General features: G+C 34.5%; 1 protein-coding gene across 3 annotated transcripts in view; it reads right to left on the bottom strand.

Annotated features, from left to right (window-relative positions):
- Positions 1-6,990: 6,990 nt before the first annotated feature.
- KCNJ3 (potassium inwardly rectifying channel subfamily J member 3) overlaps positions 6,991-23,157 on the bottom strand; it is a 154,308-nt gene continuing 138,141 nt past the window's right edge. For 2 of the 3 annotated variants that reach the window (XR_005790300.1, XM_040475115.1), the window contains one exon: positions 10,740-10,771. Coding sequence is in view for 2 of the 3 variants with exons in the window: in XM_040475115.1 (XP_040331049.1) it covers positions 10,766-10,771 (6 nt within the window). In the remaining variant the exon portion in view is untranslated. Of the gene's footprint in view, positions 10,772-23,157 lie in introns of all 3 variants that reach the window. The other variant, XM_040475114.1, reaches the window with a different exon arrangement.

Raw genomic sequence — 23,157 nt, 5'->3', positions numbered from 1 at the left:
CGGTCCAATATCAAAATTGTTCTGTTTTTCAATCTTTGCTTCTTTAAAATTTGCATTTTTCCATCTTTATTTAAATCAACTTAATGCTCTTAAATGTAAGAAAAGAAGGAAAGAAAGGAAATAAACCTCCAAATAATACTTTCCTTTGGGGACTGGTTAAGGTGATTTGGAATGCTTGATGACAATGGCTAAGGAAAGAGACGTTGTGTGAAAGTCTAATGAGATCTGAAAAGATCTGAAATTATTTCATTGGGGAATTGTTCATTTTCTCCTTTCAGATAAGGAAAACCACATAACATGATTTCCTTTTTTTCCCCCTTACCTGAGAGGAGTGAAATATATTCAGTTACAGCATCTATATTAATTTTTGAAGTTTGAATATATTTTTTGTTTTTTTTTCTCATCTCTCTTGTGTACTCATTTTATGTATATTTTCCTATAACATTTTGTAAGCCTGATACATTCTTTTTTTCTGAGGGCTATAAGCTATAAATAGAGTTTAGTGAAAAATATGTTGGTTCCAATGAAACGGAAATTGTGGGGTTCATTTTTTCCCAATTATATGTTGGAAGAGCAAACTTTCTAAAATACGTATCTGATCCCATTATCCTTTTAGAAACTTTACAGGTTGTCTTCAACATAAAAAAACAACAACAACAACTATATTCTGTGTATTATAATATTCTTTTGGAATGGGCCATTACTTACCTTTATAATCATCTTCCATATTAGTTCACTTCCCACATCCCATATTCTAGCCTTTCTGAAGTACTTATATTTGCAAAACAAAATATGGCTTTCAAACCCCATGAATCTGTACACATTGATTCTTTTACTTCTCTTCCTTTTAATTATCTATGTTATCTTTTCAAATTTCTACAAACACATTTCTTAGTATCCCTTACAGCAAAATACTTTGGAAGATCTTCTCACCTTCTTTAACCTTGACCAACCCCACACAGATATGAATTGGTCACCTTCCTTCTTGAATCCCCCAGTATTCTGTGCAGTTATGTTTCAAAACATTTAGGACACTATATTTTAATTAGGAGTCTATAATTCTAAAGTAAGAGCTCCCCCCATATAAAAAACCTGTTGGACAGCTTGGAAGGATTTAGTAGAATTTTGGGGAAAGAAACCAAATAAATCAAATAACCAGTGACTAAAAAATAACTTACTGGTTTAGAACTTACTGGTCATTCGCAATTTGTGCTCCATTTCAACTGTAACCAACATTTTGATTCTCATGTATGGGGAAACTGCCCTCTTCAAGACCAAATACAATGCATATTTCCTGAAGCAATTTTTTCCCTCCAACTTGGTCATCCATAATTACTTTATCCAGATAGTAACAAGCCTAGGGTTTATAATTAATCTTTACTTTTTGTATATTCCTATCATGGTACAGATCTCAATTTACCAAATATTTGACACTTAATGTCTTCTTTATAGCTGAATATCAACTCTGTAAGTCATGCAGAATGGAAAATGTCTGGTGTTAAACATGAATTGTATAGTAGTTAAAAAACTATGGTTGAATGACAGAGTTCATTCACATATCCAAATCTAGATATTTTAATAAAAGTAAAGATGTGAATAATGTGAAATATGAATATAAAATGTAACATAATATCATAATACAAATTTTATGCATAGGGAAATTGACAGCCAGTGAAATCACTCTTATACAGGGTTACCAACATATGAGTCCATAATCTAATTAATTGTCTCATTCTGTGCACAATTTCCCTTCAATATAGCTTGTTTTATAAAATTGAGATGTCACTTTGGCAGTGAAGATGGTGAGGAGATGAAGGGGTAATAAAAAAAAAAACAATCATCTATTAATGAACTCAATGAGAAAGGAAGCCATAAATCTCATTAGACTTCACAATGGAATACTGGGTAGAGGGCACACTACTGGCTTTCATTTACAAAACTAAACCTGCATCTAAGTGACATTTTCCATTCTGCCCTTCTCATTCAGTTAGCCACTGAAACTTAAACCTTGATCAAAGTGCCAACTCCCATGGGCTCCCCAAGTCTCTGCCTGTAGTTCATTGATGATTTGGTTAAAAGACAATGAGATTTATCTCTAACATTATTTTCTAGGTTACAAGCTTACATACATTTTAAGGGTCTACATGGCACAATAGTATTTATCTGTCAACAATACCAACACCAGCTTTTAGGTTGATCTACTGAAACTTAAATCCACCCTTGACATTGTTTGAAGACCAAAGGGTGGGGTTGGCCAGCCAAGAAAAAGTAGACCTGACATACAAGTTTAGATTCAGGACACTGAAGTTATGGATGTTACTTTCAATCAGTTTCATTAAGCATTGTTTTGCTTTGTTTTATTTTGTTATGTTTGTTTTATTTTCTCCTCTATGAAAAGTTGTAAAATAAAACCTGGTCAGACATTTGCTTACAGACTATGACAAAAATAGATTCCTAAGGGAATAATTAAATAATGTCTGCTTAAATATGTTTCCTCGCATGGAAGGATATCATTAATGAAAATAAATGCCTGCCCTTATTTTTAAATCTACATGAAAATATATTTGATTTCAGGAGGAAAATACTTTTGTTCAAATTATATTCTCTTTATATAAAAGGGGATAAATAAGAAAGGTTTGTGAACTGGTCAGAATAATGGCCCCTCAAATCTACATCCTAATCTCTGTAACGCATGAATATGTTAACTTATTTGGCAAAAGGGATGGACACATAAGATTAAATTAAGGGCCACGAGATGAGAAGCTTATTTTGCATTATGTAGGTGGGCCCAATATAATCACAATGGTATTTAAAATTAGAAGAGCAAGGCAGATAAGTCAGAACAAGATGTGTCTATAAAAGAAAGGCACAAAGAGATTCAGTTTTTCTGATTGTAATGATGGAAGGAGGGGGAACCCCCCAAGATTGTGGGTGGCCTCTGGAAACTGAACAGATGAAGGAAATGAATTCTCTTCTAGAGCTATTAAAAGCAAACACCGCCCTAGGGACATACTAATCTTAGCCCAGTGAGACCCATGTCTGACTTCTGGCTACAGTCTGTAAAGTAATAAATTTGTATTATTTATGTTGCTAAATTTGTGGTAATTTATTATAACAGTGACAAAAAACTAATACAGTTAACTAGGGTTTTTTCTCAAAGGGGCAGATCAAATATAAGCATTAATCTCTGATGCTTCCTGAAACACGGAAACAGAAGGATTTTAGGAGCGCCTATGTGGCTCAGTCGGTTGAGCCTCGACTCTTGATTCTAGCTCAGGTCTTGATCCCAGGGGGTCATTCATGGCATCGAGCCCTGAACCAGGGTCTGTGCTGAGCATGGAGGCTGCTTAAGATTTTCTCTTTCACTCTCTCTGTCTCTCTCCCTCTGCTCCTCTCCTCTGCTGGTGCTCTGTCTCTCTCTTTCTAAAAAATAAATATAAATAAATAAAAAAGAAGGATTTCAGAGGGATTTTAAAAGCATAGCAGTGCAAAGATGTCAGGAAAAGGCACACTTTCCTCCATTAAAATCAACTTTTTAAAAATGTTCATTTATTCTTGAGAGAGAGAGAGAGAGAGCCAGGCGCGTAAGCAGGGGAGGGGCAGAGAGAAGGGGGAGAGAAAATCCCCAGCAGGATCCAGGCTGTCAGTGTAGAACTCCAGGCAAGGCTCGATCCACGAACTGTGAGATCATGACCCAAGCAGATATCAACAGTTGGACAATGGATGGAACCACCCAGGGACCCCTTGACTTCAGGTAAATATTAAACCGTATCACTGAACAGTGAAGACCATGGTTGGACTTACTCCATACATTTGCACAGAGCCTCAGTTAGACTTACTCTATATATTTGCACGGAGCCTCAGTCATCTTTGTAATTGGCCCACTAGAAAACAGACCAAAAAACACATATATTAGAAAATACTACAACAGGAATGGAGAAAGAATAAACATTTAAAATACACTATCATTAATAATTTGAAAGACCTAAGATCCTTTATCCAGGATACAAAGAAAAAAAACTAAAAAAATGTAGAGAACCAAAAAATTTTTAAAATCTTGAAAATTAAAATTATTATATAATAATTTAAAATCTTGGAAGATAAGTGAAATCAAATAAATGGACAGAAATGAAAGTCATAGATGATAAGAAAATGTACAAGAGAGTAGAGAAAAAATGCAAAGAGATAACAAAGGAGGGAATATGAGACTATCAAAAAATCATCCCAAGAATTCTAGCATCCCAATAAGGAAAATGCTAGAAAGACAGAGGAAAATGGAGAGGAATAAATAAAGATAGAAGTTAAGAAAATTTCCGTAAACTATGAATTTCCAGATCGAGAGGGCACTGCAAAATGGACTAAAATGGGCTCATGCTTAGGCAGATAATCTTGGAATTTTAGAATACTGTGGAAGACGAGAATATTCTAAAATCTTTAATTCTTTGTCTCAAGCAAGGGATTGAAAGTCAGAATGGCATCAGACATCTTAATAGCAACATTGTGAACTAGGAAAAAAAAAGCAAACATCACTGAAATTCAGAAGGAAAGTAATCTCTACATTAGGCCAAACTATCACTATTAATTATGAGGAAAATATTAATTTATTATAAGATATCAAGATATAAAAAGTTTACTGCCACATTTTCTTTCTCAGAAACTCCTAGAAAATGTGTTACATTAAAAAAAAAACAAAAGAGTCAACCAAGAAAGATGAAAGCATGTGTTCCATGAAACAGGGAATGTGGCAAACAGAATCCTGCTGGATGCTGATAAAGGAGATCCAAAAACAAAAGCTGTACAGGAGACTTAAAGAAATTTACCTAATTGAGCAGATCAGAATGCTTCAGGAGAGATTTCCTTAAGAAGGTAAAATTGTTCAAATAGCAATGTGTTTCAGGAATTAATGGGAAAGTATTTGTAGCTGGAAAAGACTCTGTGGCTGAATTATATATATATATGTGTGTATACACACACACACACACACACACACACACACACATGCACAAAGAAAAAAACAAGACAATTATTAAACCTATGGGGGAATATGAAGGGTGAGAAAAATTATCCAAACACATGGGCTCAATTGTGATAGCACTAACGAAAACACTAATTAATCTAATTAAAAATATGGTATTACAATATTGGAAATTTAGCAGAGGGTGGATGTGGTGGATAACAGGAGTTGAAATAGAACTAGATCGGGGCGCCTGGGTGGCGCAGTCGGTTAAGCGTCCGACTTCAGCCAGGTCACGATCTCGCGGTCCGTGAGTTCGAGCCCCGCGTCGGGCTCTGGGCTGATGGCTCGGAGCCTGTTTCCGATTCTGTGTCTCCCTCTCTCTCTGCCCCTCCCCCGTTCATGCTCTGTCTCTCTCTGTCCCAAAAATAATAAATAAACGTTAAAAAAAAAAAAGAAATAGAACTAGATCTTTGTCTACTAGAGTATAAAAAGCAAATTGATTAATACTCCCCAATGGAAAATCAGGAAGAAGCATTAGAAGAATGGTTAGAGATTTGCATGTAAATAACAAAAGTATTACCCAGAGAGCAGGGACTACTCTTGTTTGTAGATTTCATTTAACTAAAAACTGGCTAAAGAGCCTTTCTGATAATCCGTTTCTTCAAGTATAAAATGAAGATAATCTTTACCATGTAGAATTATTGTAAAGATTCACATAATGTGTGCAAGTCACTGTGCAAGTGATGGACACCGGGAGCTGGGAAAAGACAAGCAGGGGCTAGAGGTGCTTAGTCAGCAATTGGGAGCTAATTGGCCTTCCCGTATTTGTCCTTTGCAGCATCCATTGATCAGACACAGCCCAAATATTCTGAAACAGCCATGATTTCAAGGCAACTTTTCAGGTAAAAAAGGCAGAATTTAGAGAAAAAAAAATTCTACTTACTGAATGATGAGGAGTATATTCTTTGAACTTCACTACGCCAGAAGCTTCGGGAACGTGGTTTTTTAACTTAATTCTATGAGGTGCCAGGGAATTGGACACATTACATATCACAGAACTTGTCTGATTCAAAATTAGGAGCATGTTTTTTTAAAGGAACATTTTCAGGAAAAGTAGCTCAACACTTTTTAAAAAGGGGGATTTGATATTTAAACAAGATTAGGAAAACGATGTATTTGATTGCTTTACTTACTACGGCTTTGGAAGCACTGGCTCAGCGAAGGACAGGAGGGTCATGAAGATTCCCTACAAGAAATGCACGTCTGAAACAGTCTGCATTACTTTGTGCAAGTTCCATATTACTGAAGCATCTCACAAATGAAGAGCAAAAATAAAAGTAACTCTCAAGGAATGAGTTGTGATGGATTGAATCATTGTCTTTTAAGAGGTAAGAGGCTTATGATAAACAACCCAAGTCAAGGAATATGAGTAATTCACTGTTGGAAAGTGGAAAAAATGATGAACACACTGTAAAAATTAAACCCAATCATGTTTTGAAAGTTTAATATAGTTTTTATAAAACTGAACTTGCAGCATTGAATACATGAATTTGTATTTTTGTAACCTAAATGACCTTGCACATTTAAATAATTATTAATTGCATGCCAGAAAATGCAATTAGTTGGATTCTAACTTGAAGATGATGTACAATGTAATTTAAGCACAAATTCTGAAGTAGAGCCCACAGATGTGCTGTGCAGTCAAGCTGAACTCTCTGCATACTATGGAATTGTAGGAATTTTTCATAAATCGGATAGAGGATAGGCCACCTTCCCCATAATCTCACTCTTCCTCCAACAGAAATAATCCATTTTTGCCCCATCCTGTGTAGACAAATGGGCTTTTTAGTACTGAGACAACTAAATACATTTCTTAGTATTTAAAGCCATATACGGATGAATTTAAAAGCACATAAGAATTTTTCAAAAATAACTAATGATAAAATATCCTTATTTTTAATTTGTATATATTTACAAAACTGTATTCACATATTGCTGAGAAGGATGAATATTTCAAATGAGGATAAGCATTATCAAAATAATCATATTTCTTTTATTCACATCATTTTGATAAATAGAATGAAATATTTTACCATGACAGGAGCTATACCATGAAAATCCCACAAAAGGGACTAATTTCCAGTTGTTAAGTAGAGTTATTCAGTTCAATGAATACATTACATTTTGTTTTCCAATAGTCACTACATTGGTGGGCTGACAATTATCCTGGCTTCAGTTGACTTTTATTCTCTTTGATTTGAGCTCTTATAACTTCCTGAAATGGAAATACCAGAGATTTATTTTTTATTCAGTCAATAAAATGCAGAAGTTTTCACTGCTGAGAAAACATGTCATATACAGATTGAACAAATGTTACATGAAATCGCTTGGATAAGAAGTCCTCCAGGATGAAATAGATGAAACGGAGATGATCTTTTTTGGAATGATCAGCATAAAAAAAAATAAGCAAAAGGAGAAGAAAAAGCAATTTTTTATTTTTATCCAAATATATCAGACTTCATAATTTAGTTAGTTTCAACAAAAATGGAGAGTCACCATATAATGTATCATCCAAATCAGGACACTCGAAGAGTGAAAGGGAGTGCTGTTATTAATTACACAGATACAACAGGTAGAAACTGGAACTCTCCCTGGTAAACTGGGACCTCAGATCAACTTAGCAATACGGGCTAAACTGCAATTACATGCAGAAATCATACCTTTCCCATACATATGTGGAAAAGATAAAGAAGTAGCATCACTAAGAAAAATTAATTCTGGCAACCGTGGTTTTTTTCTCATCAATTGGATTTCTGTTGAAATATATCACTCCCTCCCTAAGCCGCTCACCTCTTCTAAGATAATCAATTCTTATTACACCCATTTTCCATCTTGTTATTCTGTTTTCCTTACCTTAAACTGTTAGTTTGAGTATCTGAAATCATCTTATCTGTGCTCCCTCTGTCTCCGCAGCCGCCCTCCCCCCACTCTCCTACCAATAGTCAGTGTTCAAATGGGCAGCAACCTCCCCTTAGAGCCAAATGTCCAGGAGTTAAAATGGCCTAGGACATAAAAGACATGCAAAAATTTTCTGGAATGAATGTGTGAAATGCATTCAGAGAGTTCATTTTTTGGTCCATGTTTTCCTTGGTACCAAAGACAAATTAGAATGACTCTCCAAATTAAATTATGGCTCTATTTAGTTTTAAGTGTTTGGACTAAATGATCTATGGAGTTTCTTCCACTGATAATGAATATCTCATGCCCCCTAGACCCCCTTCTCTCTCTGCTAGTTCATTTCCTATACCTAGAGAATGGGATCAAGGGGTAGAACAACTAGCTCTATGCACAGTGGATGAATGCTCAAAGTTGATCATTTTGCCAGTAATAGTTCCCTGGGATTTGTTTGCACCTACAGAATTTGGTTGATACAGAGGTAGCCAGAAGGTATTATTGTAGTTAACGATAAAATTGTTGACGTAATAATTTTCCAGTGAGAAAATCATCACAGGATTGCTAAAAAAAAAACGGGAAATAATGGGAGCCCAAACCAGGCATTAAGGATTTAGATATTAATAAGGAGAAATAGCTAAATTCTGGACAGACTTACACTGCAATGCCCCCACCCCCCAACCAAAAAAACAAAAAAAAAAAAAAAAAACTAAAGGAAAATCTATGACATTTTGATAAGGAGCACTTATAAATTTTCATAAAAATCTCTGCATTCCAAATCTTTATTTTGTAGGTGTTCTTCTGAGCAATAGTTTTTATTTCCACTAATGAGTAATAAATATCAGACCTTGGGGTTAGAAAAATAGTACTGTTAAAATTACTTTGGTAGGCCAGGCATCCAAGACACCAATAAAATCATTGTTTACCAAACAAACAAATAAACAAAAAAGCCCACATGGGTAAAATATCTTCAATTCATCTAATTAAAAATTCTCTCAGGTATATACATAACATTCTCCCTGAACCCAGTGACAGGCATGGGGTGGGATAGGTTCCCCAGGTGAAGAAGAAAGGTCTGTCCTGATACAATAAATGCCACAAACAAGATAACATCATTAAAAAAGAGACTCATTTAGACATACATATTTTAAGCATAGATATTTATCATCTGTTTCATTGTATTGTCATATCTCTTCAAGAATAAATTATTGGTTTTTAAAATGACAGAACTTCCAGAAAAGGAGTGAAAATGTTACCAATTGCCTCAGTTTGAAACAGGGACCATTAATTATGTAATTTCAAGCAGATTCTGATATATTCAGTATAAGTTGGCTACTGATGATTACAATGATTCAGCGTTTGTTCAGAGCTCATATTTGTATTAGATCATATACAAAACAGATTTCCAGACTTGAAGTAGTCCAGAAAAGGACCAATTCTCAAATTAACCAATTTTCCCCTAGTACTAGCAACTTTTAAAAATCCTAAGAAATTTTTAGCATATTGATGGTATGCTCTAAAATTTATAAGTTAAATATAATGGTTATATTTATGCAGGGCCATAAATAGCATAGACTTGTGTGACTCCCTCATATAAAGTACAATTGATAACCTCCCAGGACCTTAAACAGCAGAAAACATTAAATCAGATTTTAAAATGACAAATAATTTAAGGCTAAAATATTTGGTATTAATAATTAATGCCAGAAGCCTTCCTAGCCTAATAAAGTAAACATGCACAAGAACTACAACTTTGAACAAAACATCACAATTTTATCAGATATATATGTACGTATGTATGTATGTGTGTGTGTGTGTGTATATATATATATAGATATATATATACACACACATATATATAGTTTTATCGCCCTGAAAGCTATCCACTCATGTTTGGTTTAATACATATGTTAGAAATGTCGTGAAGAGTACCACCTCTTTAAATATATATATATATATATATATTTTTCCAGAATATACAATATAAATATACCATATATAAATCATGCCATAAAACTAAATGCAAAATTTGCACATTATTGCATGCTTGATGTGATAATACATGCCCGTTAATAAGAACTTTCTTACGGTGTCCTCCCTTTACACAACTTTTGCTTTCTGCACAGTGGCAATACTTGGGAAGAAAGGGTTCTCAAATATGCATATATGACTGGGGAAAAATGTACCTTTCAGATTCCTTCGAGGATTACCTCATCAGCCAAATATTGGACTATTACTAAATCAAACAATAAATAATGCCTACGGGGGTGTTTTGTTATGTGAATCGATCAGAGTTCATTTTTCTTAATTTGGCTGGGAGATTCCCTTCCATCCTGGCTGCTCCTCCCGCCATTTTTTGAAGCTTTGGTGGCAAATCAGCCACTGACTGGCTCATGGGATCAGACAACATCTTGGTGGTTTTAGATACCAGTTTTTCTTCTGAGTTGCCAGGAACTGAACTTATTCGTTGAAGTTTCATGGGCAAATCTCCCAAGCTGTAGGCTTTTTCTGAAGTTGTAGAACTCATCCTCAAGAGTTTTTTGGGAAAGTCTTCTCTTCCAGTAATTTTCTGCAGCTTAGACGGAAGCTTTGTAGTCATGTCGTCGAGTCCATCTAAGCATTCCACAGAATTGTGTCTTTCTTTGCTGTTAGTAATGGCTGGTGCTATCAAAGGGGACGACATAAGCAGCATTTCCTCCTGTTCTTTCACGCTATAAGGTGGCGTGGGGACTTCAAATGTTGCGTGAAACTGGGAGTAATCAACTTTAAAGAACCCTTCTTCTAAGGAAATCACGGGAAAAAAACGATGGCCCCAAAGAACTTCATCTTCAGTGTAAGATGTTCGAGCTTGACAAGTCATCCCTATGGGGCACAAAGAAAACCTGTGATAAGTTCTGCACAGTGCGCAGACATGCAACGCCAGTTTGACCGAAGGGATTCATTTTGCTTTCCTATTTACGTTTGAACTCTTATCTAAATAAACCGACTAATGGAACACGTGAGAAGTTTCAATACGTTAATAGTTTTGATACATACACTTTCTTCCAGTGAAAACCACAGGGCACTTTTACTGCACATGTTTGAGGGGCAACATATCAAGGCACAATTCATTGCTTTTTATCCATGAACCAAAAGTAATAATGACATCAATATGTGAACATACGTATTGATAGAAGGGGAGAAACAACAAAATCATTTCTATCGCTCAAGAAGCCATGTGATATATGAAAGAAACCCAACTTTGCATCCAAACTTTACCACTGTGTAAACTTCTTAAGATACTTCATTGAGTATCACTTTCCTCTTCTGTAAAGGATGAAATCCCTGCATCACAGTACTGTTGTGAGCACGGTAAATAAAGTAACATGTACAAAAATGTAAAAGGTGTCATATAATGCCTTAATAAATGAGAGCAAAGAGAACTATCCCAAGTATTTGCCAAGTTAATAAAAGTTGAAAATATTTTTATCTTGGTTAATAAAAAGTCATCATGGTGGTCCTACTCTTCTGGACTTTTCAGGCCAGCATAAACTTTTGCTCAAGTCTTAGAAATCTACATGCTAACATCAGTAATCTGTGTCAATGTGATGTTTCAAATTTTATTCCTGCTATAGGAATCTCTAAAACCAGATGCAGGATATCAGGTATAAAATGTTGCTACTTACATATTATGTTAACTTGGATATCATTTACATCATGCCACTCTTATTTACTCAACTGTGTTGTCTTCGTAAATCAGATATTTAGAGCGGGTTACTATTAAATCAGTCAACCTCAGATATTCATTAGAAGTGTGAAGACTGAGAAGTACATGAATACATTTAAAACATGTTATCAAACTTCAGTCTCATTTCAGTCAGAAGACAGAACTTTTTGTAACTTGCAAAATCCACTACCTTCTTTCACCTGTACTATCAGACTTCTATTTTAGGCTAGTAAAGTGTAAAATTTAAAAAATGCATTTCTGTAATAATTAAGAATAATTTAAACAAATAATGACAGCCTTTCTGCTTACATTTCTCTTCTCTCTCTGTCACTTTATAAATAATTTCTATTGGGGTTAAGCCTGGAGTAATTTGGATAAAGGGATATTCTGTCTTTTCCCTTGATGAGCAATCATACATACAAGACTGAGAAAAAGGATAAGTACATAATTGAAAAGCCATATTGAAGATAATTTCTTCCTGGAATCTTTACAAAATCTTGCCTTATAACTATTGTCAGCTATGCATCACCAAAGAAGCAGCTGTTACACTTATATACCATCCTTTTCCAGATCCTTCTTAAAGAAACAAATGCAGAAAATAAATACCTATCATATCTCAGGCACTGTGTTAGGTGCACTCTGTTTATTATTTCTAATCTTTAAGATCATCCTAATAAGAAATATTCTTGGGGCACTGGGGTGGCTCAGTTGGTTAAGCATCTGACTTCGGCTCAGGTCATGATCTCATGGTTCATGAGTTCAAGCCCCGCATCAGGCTCACTGCTGTCAGCACAAAGCCCGCTCTAGATCCTCTGTCCCCCCGCCCCCAACCTCTGCTCCTCTCCTGCTCAGGCCATGCTCTCTCTCTCTCTCTCTCTCCCCAAAATAAACATTTTTTAAAAAAGAAGATATTCTTACGTCCATTTTAAAGATAAGAAATACAGCACTCAGAGAAATAGATCTTGACCTTCCTTGGGCACAGATCTAGGAAGCTATAGAGAAAGCACAGTATTATTCTAATTTCTGGGGGGTGGGGTGGGGTTGATATTGTTCTTTTTACTCTGCCATTGTGTCACTAATATTTTAGTTAGGAAACCGATTCTAAACAATCTATCAAATTAACTGTCATGGTGAACATCATACTGGTCAAATACCAGTCTTCATAATCAACATTTTATCAGGAATAGCCCTCAGAAACATTTATACATGGAGATAACAAAATTAGTTTAAAGAGTAATTTGTAAGTACTATAGACATACACACAGTAGCATTCTGTATCTTCAATTTCTAGCCTGTATTTCATGAAAAAAACTTACAGATGATCATTCAGAAAAGATTAAAAAATGTATTTCCTGATATATTTACTTGACTTTATTTTGAATAGTTTAAAGATCACGAAAAATTATAATACACAACAACTATCCATGTTCCTATCCATTAAGATATGAAAAATAAAATAAATAAGTACCCTGTATTTGTTTTAAAAAGTACCTTTAAGTTTCTCTCCCAAAGCAGTCACTCTCATAATTTATGTATTTTTCCAGCCCAGGATATTAATATAAATTTAAGAAAAAAAATCAGAGGGCTCTTGGTGGCTCAGTCAGTTGAGCATCTGACTCTTGATTTTGGCTCAGATCATGATCCCAGGGTCATGGGATTGAGCCCCATGTCAGGATCCATGCTGAGTGTGGAGCTTAAGATTCTCTCTCACCCTCTGCCCCTTTTCCCTGCTCATGTGCTCTCTCTCTCTCAAAAGAAAAGAAAAAAATCATAAATATATATTTACTGTTAAGTGACAGTACTTCCTTCACAGCCCCATTTTAACTTTTAAAAATTATGCCACTGAAAATTGATGGTGGGTAGAATTATCTGAAGTAAGGGCATATAGTAAATATAACTCAGTGTAACATAGGTTTGTAGGTTTGTCCTCTGGTCATTACAAATGGATGTATATATTAAGAGTTCAGACATATAAATTCAGACATAAACTTTGTTCAGTTACTTGTAACAACAAAAGAGTAAACACTGAAACAAAATCCAGTTACTATCACCATCTTAGTTCATTCCATTTTAGTGACATTTTTTACATTGGGAAAGGAAAGGAAATGAAACAAAAAATCAACATTCTGTCCCATTATTTATCTTTATAATATACCACATTGCTAATCTGCAATGCTTACTTATCCTGAGCTGTTTCCTGGGTAGTTATCAGCAGTCAATGAAAAAAAGTAAAAAAAAAAAAAAAAAAAAAATTAAATGGTGGGGAAGCATGGAAGAAATAAAATCTTATGGAATTTTCACTTTGGGGAAACAGGATATTGAATACTAATAAGGTGCTGAAGGTACAGTGACATCTACAATGTAAACAGGTATTTCAAGCATCTGTTCACATAAAGATACCTATAAGCATTGTTACTCAAATGCCAGTGGAGGATTTTGACAGAAAAGTAGGGTGGGGAGATTTATTTCTACTATGTGAAATTAAACTAATTTCTTTTCAGACTGAACTCGTTGTTGGATATGAATTATGAATTTGGCTGTCAATTCAATGTTACTTGGATATAATTTACCTCATGCCACTAAGTAGCATGTGAAAAAATACCTGAAACTCTCTGAGATTCAGTTCTCCCTTCTACAAAGCAGAGAAGAAACATCATCTCATAAAGCAATTGAGAGCTTTGGACAAGTGCACAGAACAGCGCTTGCTATTTAAGGCAAAGCTTAATAATGACTGCTGGGTTTACTGCTCTATAGTAATAATCATTTCCATTTCCTGTTCTTCCCGAAAATTAGTGTTAATGCATTAATGTAAGTGGGGAGTTTTGACATATCACTAGTTTGCCCCACATCAGCAGTATGGGAAATTAAATTTACAAATAGCTAGATATCAGATAGCAATTCTCTTTTTGGAATAATGACCCATTAAACATTCAAAATGTTCTAAAATCTAGAAAAAGATACACTGCTCATATTTCCAAATATTAGAGTTTCTTAGTTTCCATCCATGTATCTCCAATAGCTTAGGAGACTGAGTGTAGAAGCTTGGGGTGGATTATTAAAAAGGCCTGCAGCAAGGTGACTGAAACCATGACAATACTTTGGTAATTATACCAAGGATATTTGCATTTGGCTCATGTTTGTTCCTCTGCTCCTTCTTTTACAGTTTCATTAGATATAGGTACACAGATGCACACATTTCCAATTCAACAGCATTACAGTTTTTAAATTTTTTTTTAGTTTTTTATTTAAATTCTAGTTAGTTAACATAGAGTGTAATATTGGATTCAGTAGAATTTTGTGATTCATCACTTACATACAACACCCAGTGCTCAACGCATATGCCCTCCTTAATGTCTATCACCCATTTAACCTATCCCCACCCATGTCCCCTCCAGTAACTCTCGGTTTTTTTCTCTACAGTGAAGAGTCTGTTTTTGGATTTGCCTGTCTCTTTTTCTCATGTTTATTGGTTTCGTTTCTTAAGTTTCAGATATGAGTGAAATCATATGGTGTCTTTCTCTGACTGACTTATTTCACTTAGCACAATATACTCGGGTTCCATCCACATCATTGCAAATGGAACGATTTCATTCTTTTTGATGGCTGAGTAATATCCCATTGTATATTTTTAGCACATCTTCTTTTTCCATTCCTCAATTGATGAACATTTGGGCTCTTTCCATAATTTGGCTATTGTTGATAGTGCTGCTATAAACATCAAGGTGCATGTATCTCTTTCAATCAGTATTTTTGTATCTAACATCAGTTTTTTAATCTGGTTTAAACTTACAATATTAATATCCAGTCAACATATGAATAATGATATTAAAGTATTAGAAGGTGGAAAACGGAAAAATGTCTACGATGGTCAATCTGCAGTTTAGACAATGTTCTAAGGTAACATGCAACTGACAGACTTCTTTTTACACGTTAACCCAAAATGGTGTTGAAAAAGCCAAACACAGATTTCAGCTGAAAAGATTTAAAGTAAAGATAATATGTTTCCTAAGAACATGTGTGTATCATAGTATTCTTCCTTGTAGAATACTTTATCTTATGTTTCTTACTCTAAGTCATTTTTTAAGTCATTTAAAAATAACCCATGCTTAGATTCATAATTGGAAATGCTGTTTGAATCAAAATAAATGCAGGTGAATGGCATTATTCACAGGGTACTATATGATTGCAACTCTTAATTGGCATTGTGACAGTTTGCGTATTTTAACCAGATTCCAAGCTTGAACAAATGTGATGAAAATCAACACGAGCTCATCTCTGTGGAAACTGGTAAAGCAACAGATGCTGCTACTGGAAATAGCTGGGACTTTTGATCCTTAGATGAAAAACATTTTGTGAAAAGGGGATTTATTTCCTGCACTAATTCTTAGATGGAAAAGCTATAGATTGCTTTTTAATTTATTCCAGCACCGTGTTGATCTAAAATGATTGAGGCAATGCAGTCTAACCTTTTTACTTTTGACTTGTCCCCTTCCTGATTCTACCTTTAAGTTCCTCTTTAAGTGAATTGAACACTTATTCAAATAACAAGTCTGAGAGCTTTTTAAAGTGAAAATGGGCAAGGGAGTTGCTATTTGATAAGTCCTTAATTAAACTTTCAGAATACCTCTAACTCAGCGATTCTTTGTTGTTTCTGCTGGTTAGAAATGGTCCCCTACATAAGGTGTGTGTGAGATGGTTAAACACAATATAACCAGGCCAAGGGGAATGTCTGGATGTTGTGACACAGAAAATATCAAATAATCAATAACTTGTGCACAGCAGAGGCTTTATCTAAACATTAATATGGAATCTGCTGAGAGACAGAGAGAGAGAGAGAGAGAGAGAGAATTCTCTTATAATAGTGGCTATCTTTTATGTGTGCACTATACAAAAGGGAAAACTGGAGAAAAATCTCCTTTAATTAAGCTATGTAATAATACTAGGTAATAATAGTAAGATTGCTATAAGAACTTATGTGTGCCAACCATCTCTCTAAGCACATTGTACATGCTATCTTGACTCTTCTCAGCTCTGATGATGTACTTGAATCCCTGATCCATTACTAATTAATGTGCAAACTTGAAAACAACCATTAAATCTCTTTACTCCTCAGTCTCGTCATCTGTAAATTAAGGCCCACTCTCTTGATTTTACATAGGATAAACTGAGAGGATTAAATGAAATTATGTAATGTATATATAAGTTGCATGTACAATAAATATTGCTCATTTTCTTCTAGAAGAGTCCCTAAATACAGGACATCTGACTACTCTACAAGTTTCATTTATATACATACATCCACAATTGAAAATTTTAGCCAAATGATATATTGTTTTTATTCATTAAATTTGTCATTTTTGTTTTTTTCCCCCAAATTGGCAGTGGTTTTTACAACTTAGCATGTATAGCATGTGCTGTATCACAAGTAATTTCCTAGACTGCCCTATATTATTGCTCTGAATATTACTGAATAGTCTGTAGCTGTTGCTTCCCTTAAGTACTCCCCAAATTTCACCCATCCTCCAAGATACAATAACTATAAGGCATACTTGTCATTCTCTGCCTGTTCTCTGTTGTGTTGTACTGAGCTGAACCCAAGTTTACACTCTAAACTTTCTGAGGCAGTATATGATGTTAGGATTTTGTTATTTGTTTTTTGGTTTTTTTTTTTTTTATATTGTTTATAAAACAAAGACACTCTGTCCACCACTGTTCAATAACACTAAGGTTATGGCATCAGGCTCCTCTGGGATATAGGTTGCAAAGCTATTAAGAATATATAAATTGCTTCCAGAAACTGCAGTTTTCAAATAGATGGAATCCCTTTAAAGCTCAACATATTCTGCTCAGACACTTTAGAGAAGAGTAGAAGTTTCTGGCATGCATTCAACCCAATATTATCCTCTATTATTTACAAGCACTTGGCCTTACAATGTGTTCTCAGACATCACTTTGCTATTATCGCTTGAGCTAGGTCAAAAAATCCTAAGAAGATTAAAAGACAAAAACAAGAAGAAAAACCCAAGTACATTTATTAGAAAATAAAGTGTCAATAAGAAATTTAGTAGTTTCGAATTCAATAGTTTAGGTTTCTTACTTTCCAGAAGAACAAAAGAAAGGAAGATAGATTTTTAACCAACAACAAAGATGGGTAGATTTGCAAACAGGAATGCAAGTGCAGGTGAAAAGGGTCAATGACACATAGAAACTATGACAGATAATTCATGGTCATACTGTTAAAAACATATTTAAGAGGATTGGGGTAATATTAATAGCCAAAGAACACGGGCTTTGAACTTGAGGTTGCTGTGTTTTAACCACACAGTATTAGTAAGATCTTAGGCATATTATTGAAATTATCTAAACTTTAATTGCTATAAAATATGGATAGTTATAAGGGATAAAATATATAATTTATTAGGTTATTATAATTGAATATGATATAATCAATTTAATGGGTCTCCCACATTACCTGGTAATAATCATTAGCTATTATCAATCATCATTATTATTGGGGTTTTAATTAGTTAAAACGTCACTTTAGATATATTTCAATTCTTTAGTGATCACCCATTTCTCAGAATCAACTCAAAGCAAATGAAATAATTTTTGCCTTGTTAGTTTCTATTAATTTGTTATAGACCATGTTGTCTATACTTCTCTGCAATAAGAAGAAAGGCCTATTAGTACACACAATGTAAATGGAGTCAAGTCTGTGTCTGTCAATGTGGTCTACTCTGCACAAATATGCCTAACTTTATAGTAGCAAATACTTCCCTTGTAGAAATACAAGTAACTTCTCTGCTGTGTTGACAAGGGACTACCTTCTGCTTTCCACTATCACTTCACACAGAAGCATTACAGAATTTGACCAGTACGCTTTCAACTGATTATCATTCCCTTAACCTAACAGAGGAAATGTTCCGTTCTTACAGCATCTCTTTCTCTTTATGGTACCTATTAAAACATGTTTCTTTGCACTGACAATTATAGGATCAGAACCAAACCTATCCATTCTATAGTTTTCTCTTGTTAAAATACGATTTTAGCTTCTAAAACACCTTCAAGACCTAAATAAAATGGAACCAAATTATTGTTGGAAAATACTCCATAAGACTGACATCAGAAAAGATGTTTTTCAAAGGGAAAATGTAATATTTTCTTGCTTAAACAGAATATTTTTCAGATAATGCTGGAATTTAATTATTTTGAAGAACATTATCTCTAATCATAGGCAAGAAAACCTTTTAAAATACTGTCTGAAGCAACAAACAGATCAGCTTTTAAAAAATGTTGCACATGAATTAAAACAATTAAATGTTTAGATTATTTCCTGTTTTTAAAAGATATTCCTAGAATTTTGCTTTAAAATGGCATTCATAACCACTTTATATGGTGTTATGGGCTGAATGTTTGTGTCATCTTAAAATATAGGCTGAAATTCTCACCTTTAACGTGATAGTATTAGGAGGCAAGGCCTAGTAGCTTTTAAATTATGTGATATGTAAACACAATAAATAAATACAATTTAAAGAAAAATAAAGAATAAACCCCAAACTTACCAGCATGTCTTCCTAGTTCCTTCAAAAGCTAGCCCTCAATGTCCATTTTAGTTTTAACTCTTTTAAAACTCTCAACAATAACTACAACACATAGTAGACAATACATGCTGGATCCCAAGTGTTTTCTGAGTATTATAATTCTCTTCACCATACTATTCTTTTTCTCATATGACAGATAACAATACTGAGGTATCGGGAGGGGAAGTAGCTTGTCCAATGTCACATGACAGGATATGGTTGTAGTGGAGACACAATGTCAAGCCCTCCAATTCCACAGTCAGCCTTTTTAACCTCTATGCTATTCTGCTCCAATTTTTTTGGATGGATGACTTTCTCATTAATAATTACTGTTTTCCACGCATATTACTTGGTCCATGGCTGTTTCAACTGCTTGAAACATCCTCTTTCATCTGTCTACCTCTTCACATAATTCCTCATATTCAAGGCTTGAATTAAATGCCACTCAATGTATGAAATCTTTCCTAATTTTTCTCTTTTAACGTATTGTCTTTGAAATATACACACAAGCGCACGTGCACAGGCACATACACCCACGTTTCTCAACCACCAGGTACTATAAATATCTCAATGACATACATAATCAACTTCAACCAGTAATAATACTTAACATTTATTAATTGATCAAACATTTCCTTTCTGCCAGGTACTCTTCAAGATGCTGAATTACAAGGTGTTATGGCAATGGAATGAAGGATAAACTCAACCTCTATGTTTAAACCTAGTCTTGAAAAATGAGTAGTAGTTTGCTATACAGTCCCTGTCTACCACGTAAGAAAGACAAATTCTGCGGTGAGTAAAGAGCAGATGCAAAGACACAACCAGTTGCACCTGAATTTAAGACACAGTTCCTTTTTGTCCATTAATGAAGTTACAGATATGTATTAGATTAGAATAAGCTTCTTTTTTAATTAAAAAAAATGTTTAATGTTCTTCATTTATTTTTGAGAGAGAGAGAGAGAGAGAGAGAGAGATCGATCATGAGTGGGGGAGGGGCAGAGAGAGAGGGAGTCACAGAATCGAAGCACACTCCAGGCTCTGAGCTGTCAGCACAGAACCTGACACAAAGCTCAAACCCGTGAACTTGATCATGACTTGAGCCGAAGTTGGATGCTCAACCGACTGAGCTACTCAGACACCCCGATTAGAATAAGCTTCTTAAGGGAGCTCTTATCCACCTTGGCATCTCTAGTATCCAACACTGTGCCAGATATTAGATGCTCAAGGCATTCTTTGGGAAAGGTAGTAGGAGAAGTGGAGGAACAAGAAGAATAGGAAGGTCAAAAATGTCAGTGCTGGAGAAGACAACTTTTTTTTTGGTTTTTAAAATTGTATTTATTCTGAGGGAGAAGAGAGAGAGCACAAACTGGGGAGGGGCAGAGAGAGAGGATCCCAAGCAGACTCCGTGCTGTCAGCACAGAGCCAATGTGGGGCTCCATCCCATGAATCATGAGATCATGACCTGAGCCGAGATCAAGAGTCAGACACTTAACCGCCTGAGCCACTCAGGTGCTCCAAGAAGTCAATTTTTTTATGATACAGCATTCCCACACTGGTCAGTAATCTACTAGATTGCCCGATCTACTAGAAGGTGTCGCCAGCAAAAATGCAAGGGATATAATTATACTAAGACATTTTTACTTTGGTTAGTAAGGTGGGACAGGAGAGAATATAAAAATAAATTATATATAATCACCATATAAAATACAGCAAAATCTTGGATGGCGAGTAACTTTGTTCTGCGGGTGTTTCATAAGAAAGACAAGCAAACATTTCTAATTTTAACTTGATAAGCGAGCAATGTCTTACAATACGAGCAGTACCTGACACAAATGTCATATCACAACTGAGCCAATGGTTCCAAAATTTGCTTTGATATACAAGTGCTTTGGATTACAACCATGTTTCTGGAACGAATTATGCTCACAAACCAAGGTATGAATGATTCTTGCACAAAGAAGATACACTTGCTCATAAATCAAATTCAATGATCTGGTTATCCAGTTAGGTTTTTCCTTAAGCTTTTGTGAAAATATACACTAATAGATGTAGGTCTAGATACATTTTCTAGAGAGGTTATATTTTATTTGCATTTAACCATTAAGCCACATTAAATTAACTGGTATTTTGATATACTTGAGTACTTGACCTCTAGTTAAATCTAAGCTTTTGGTGAAATTTCTATCCCTCATGCAACTATAACTGATCACTGTATAAAATGCAGCCTTATCCATTTATACCTGACAATCTAAAACTTGTTTTCTCCCTGAGTCATGAGGCTTACTTTTTGTATAGGCTATTACTTCTTTTTCAATATCAAACTATAGCTATTTTTTAACATCTTCTTTGGCAGAAATTCAAATTCTTTTTGTTTGCCTGCAGGCTTAGAACAGAGCCTGGATAAACATTTGCAATTCAGCAGTTATTATGGTTCCATGCTTTACAGTGAAAAGTCAGAGAATTTCCCTTCCAATTTTTGTTCTTAAGTTATTTATAGAACCTAAATGAAAAATAAAATATCTATAATTTTATGGAAATTATTATTGTTTTCCATTCTAGATGTGAAAATGCCACTTCACAGTAATCATTACAAATATATGATATTTAGCTCATGTATTTTAAGAGAAAAATGAATGATTGGTTTGGGCATGAACATACAAGTCTTAATAAATAATTTAAATTTCTGACAGGACAAAACAGGTGTTTAACTGTGAAAGTACTAACGTTTCCCTGTCAACATCACTAATAATCAAGGAAATGCAAATTAAAAGTATAATTTTTATTATATGAGTAGTACTACCTCATACATGTCAGAACAGCTAAAATCAAAACCACCAGAAACAACAAGTGTTGGCAAGGATGTAGACATAAAGGAACTCTAGTGCATGGTTGCAAACTGGTAGAGCCACTATAGAAAATAGTAAGGAGGTTCTTCAAAAAATTAAAAATAGAATTACCATATAATCCAGTAATTGCACTACTGGGTATTTACCCAGAGAATACGAAAAAAATAATAATGATTTGGAAAGAAATACGCACTCCTATGTTTATTGCAGCATTATTTATAATAGCCAAAGTATGGAAGCAATACAAGTGCCCATTGATAGATGGATGAATAAAAAAGTGGCATATATATTATAAAATGGAATATTACTCAGTCATAAAAAATAATGAAATCTTGCCATCTGCAACAGTGTGGGTGGATCTACAGGGTACAATCCTAAGTGAAATAAGCCAGTCAGATAAAGACAAATACCATATGATTTAACTCCTGTAGAATTTAAGAAACAAAACAAATGAACAAAGAAAAAAGAAGACAAACGAAACCTAGACTCTTATATACAGAGAACAAACTGGTGGTTATCAGAGGGGAGATGGACGGGGGATGGCTAAAAAAAATGAAGGGGATCAAGAGTGCATCTATTGGATGAGCACAGAGCAATGTATATAATTCCTGAATCATGGTAATGTATACCTGAAACTAACATAACACTGTACATTAATTATACTGGAATTAAAAAAAAAAGTTTCCCTAGACCACGCAGTTTCTCACCTTTAGACAGTATTTTAATTTGCTTTAATTAAAAAAAAGAAAACCCCTTTAAAAAAAAGCTACAGTATAAAAATCCTGAGGCAAATAGGGTAAGAGATGTAAACAGAAACTTCCTAAAGATTGACATTTTCAAAAAGGAAATGATAACTGAACTCTCTAAAGTTTATCTTAAAATATAGCTCAACTCCCAAGACAGCTTAGATTTTCTCCCAGGTGTTAAAGTGAAAAACGATCTGTCTATAAGCAATCTGTTAAGATAGAGTCAGGATATACAGACAAAATTCTTACTTGACCTGGCGATCTTTGGGGGAGATTTTATCATATATATATATATATATGTATATGTATACATATATATACATATACATATATATGTATATGTATACATATACATACATATACATATATA

The sequence above is a fragment of the Herpailurus yagouaroundi genome, unplaced genomic scaffold, assembly GCF_014898765.1.
Source record: "Herpailurus yagouaroundi ecotype Mexico unplaced genomic scaffold, PumYag 140, whole genome shotgun sequence".
NCBI lineage: Eukaryota > Metazoa > Chordata > Mammalia > Carnivora > Felidae > Herpailurus > Herpailurus yagouaroundi.
This window is presented reverse-complemented; position numbering and strand designations above follow the sequence as displayed.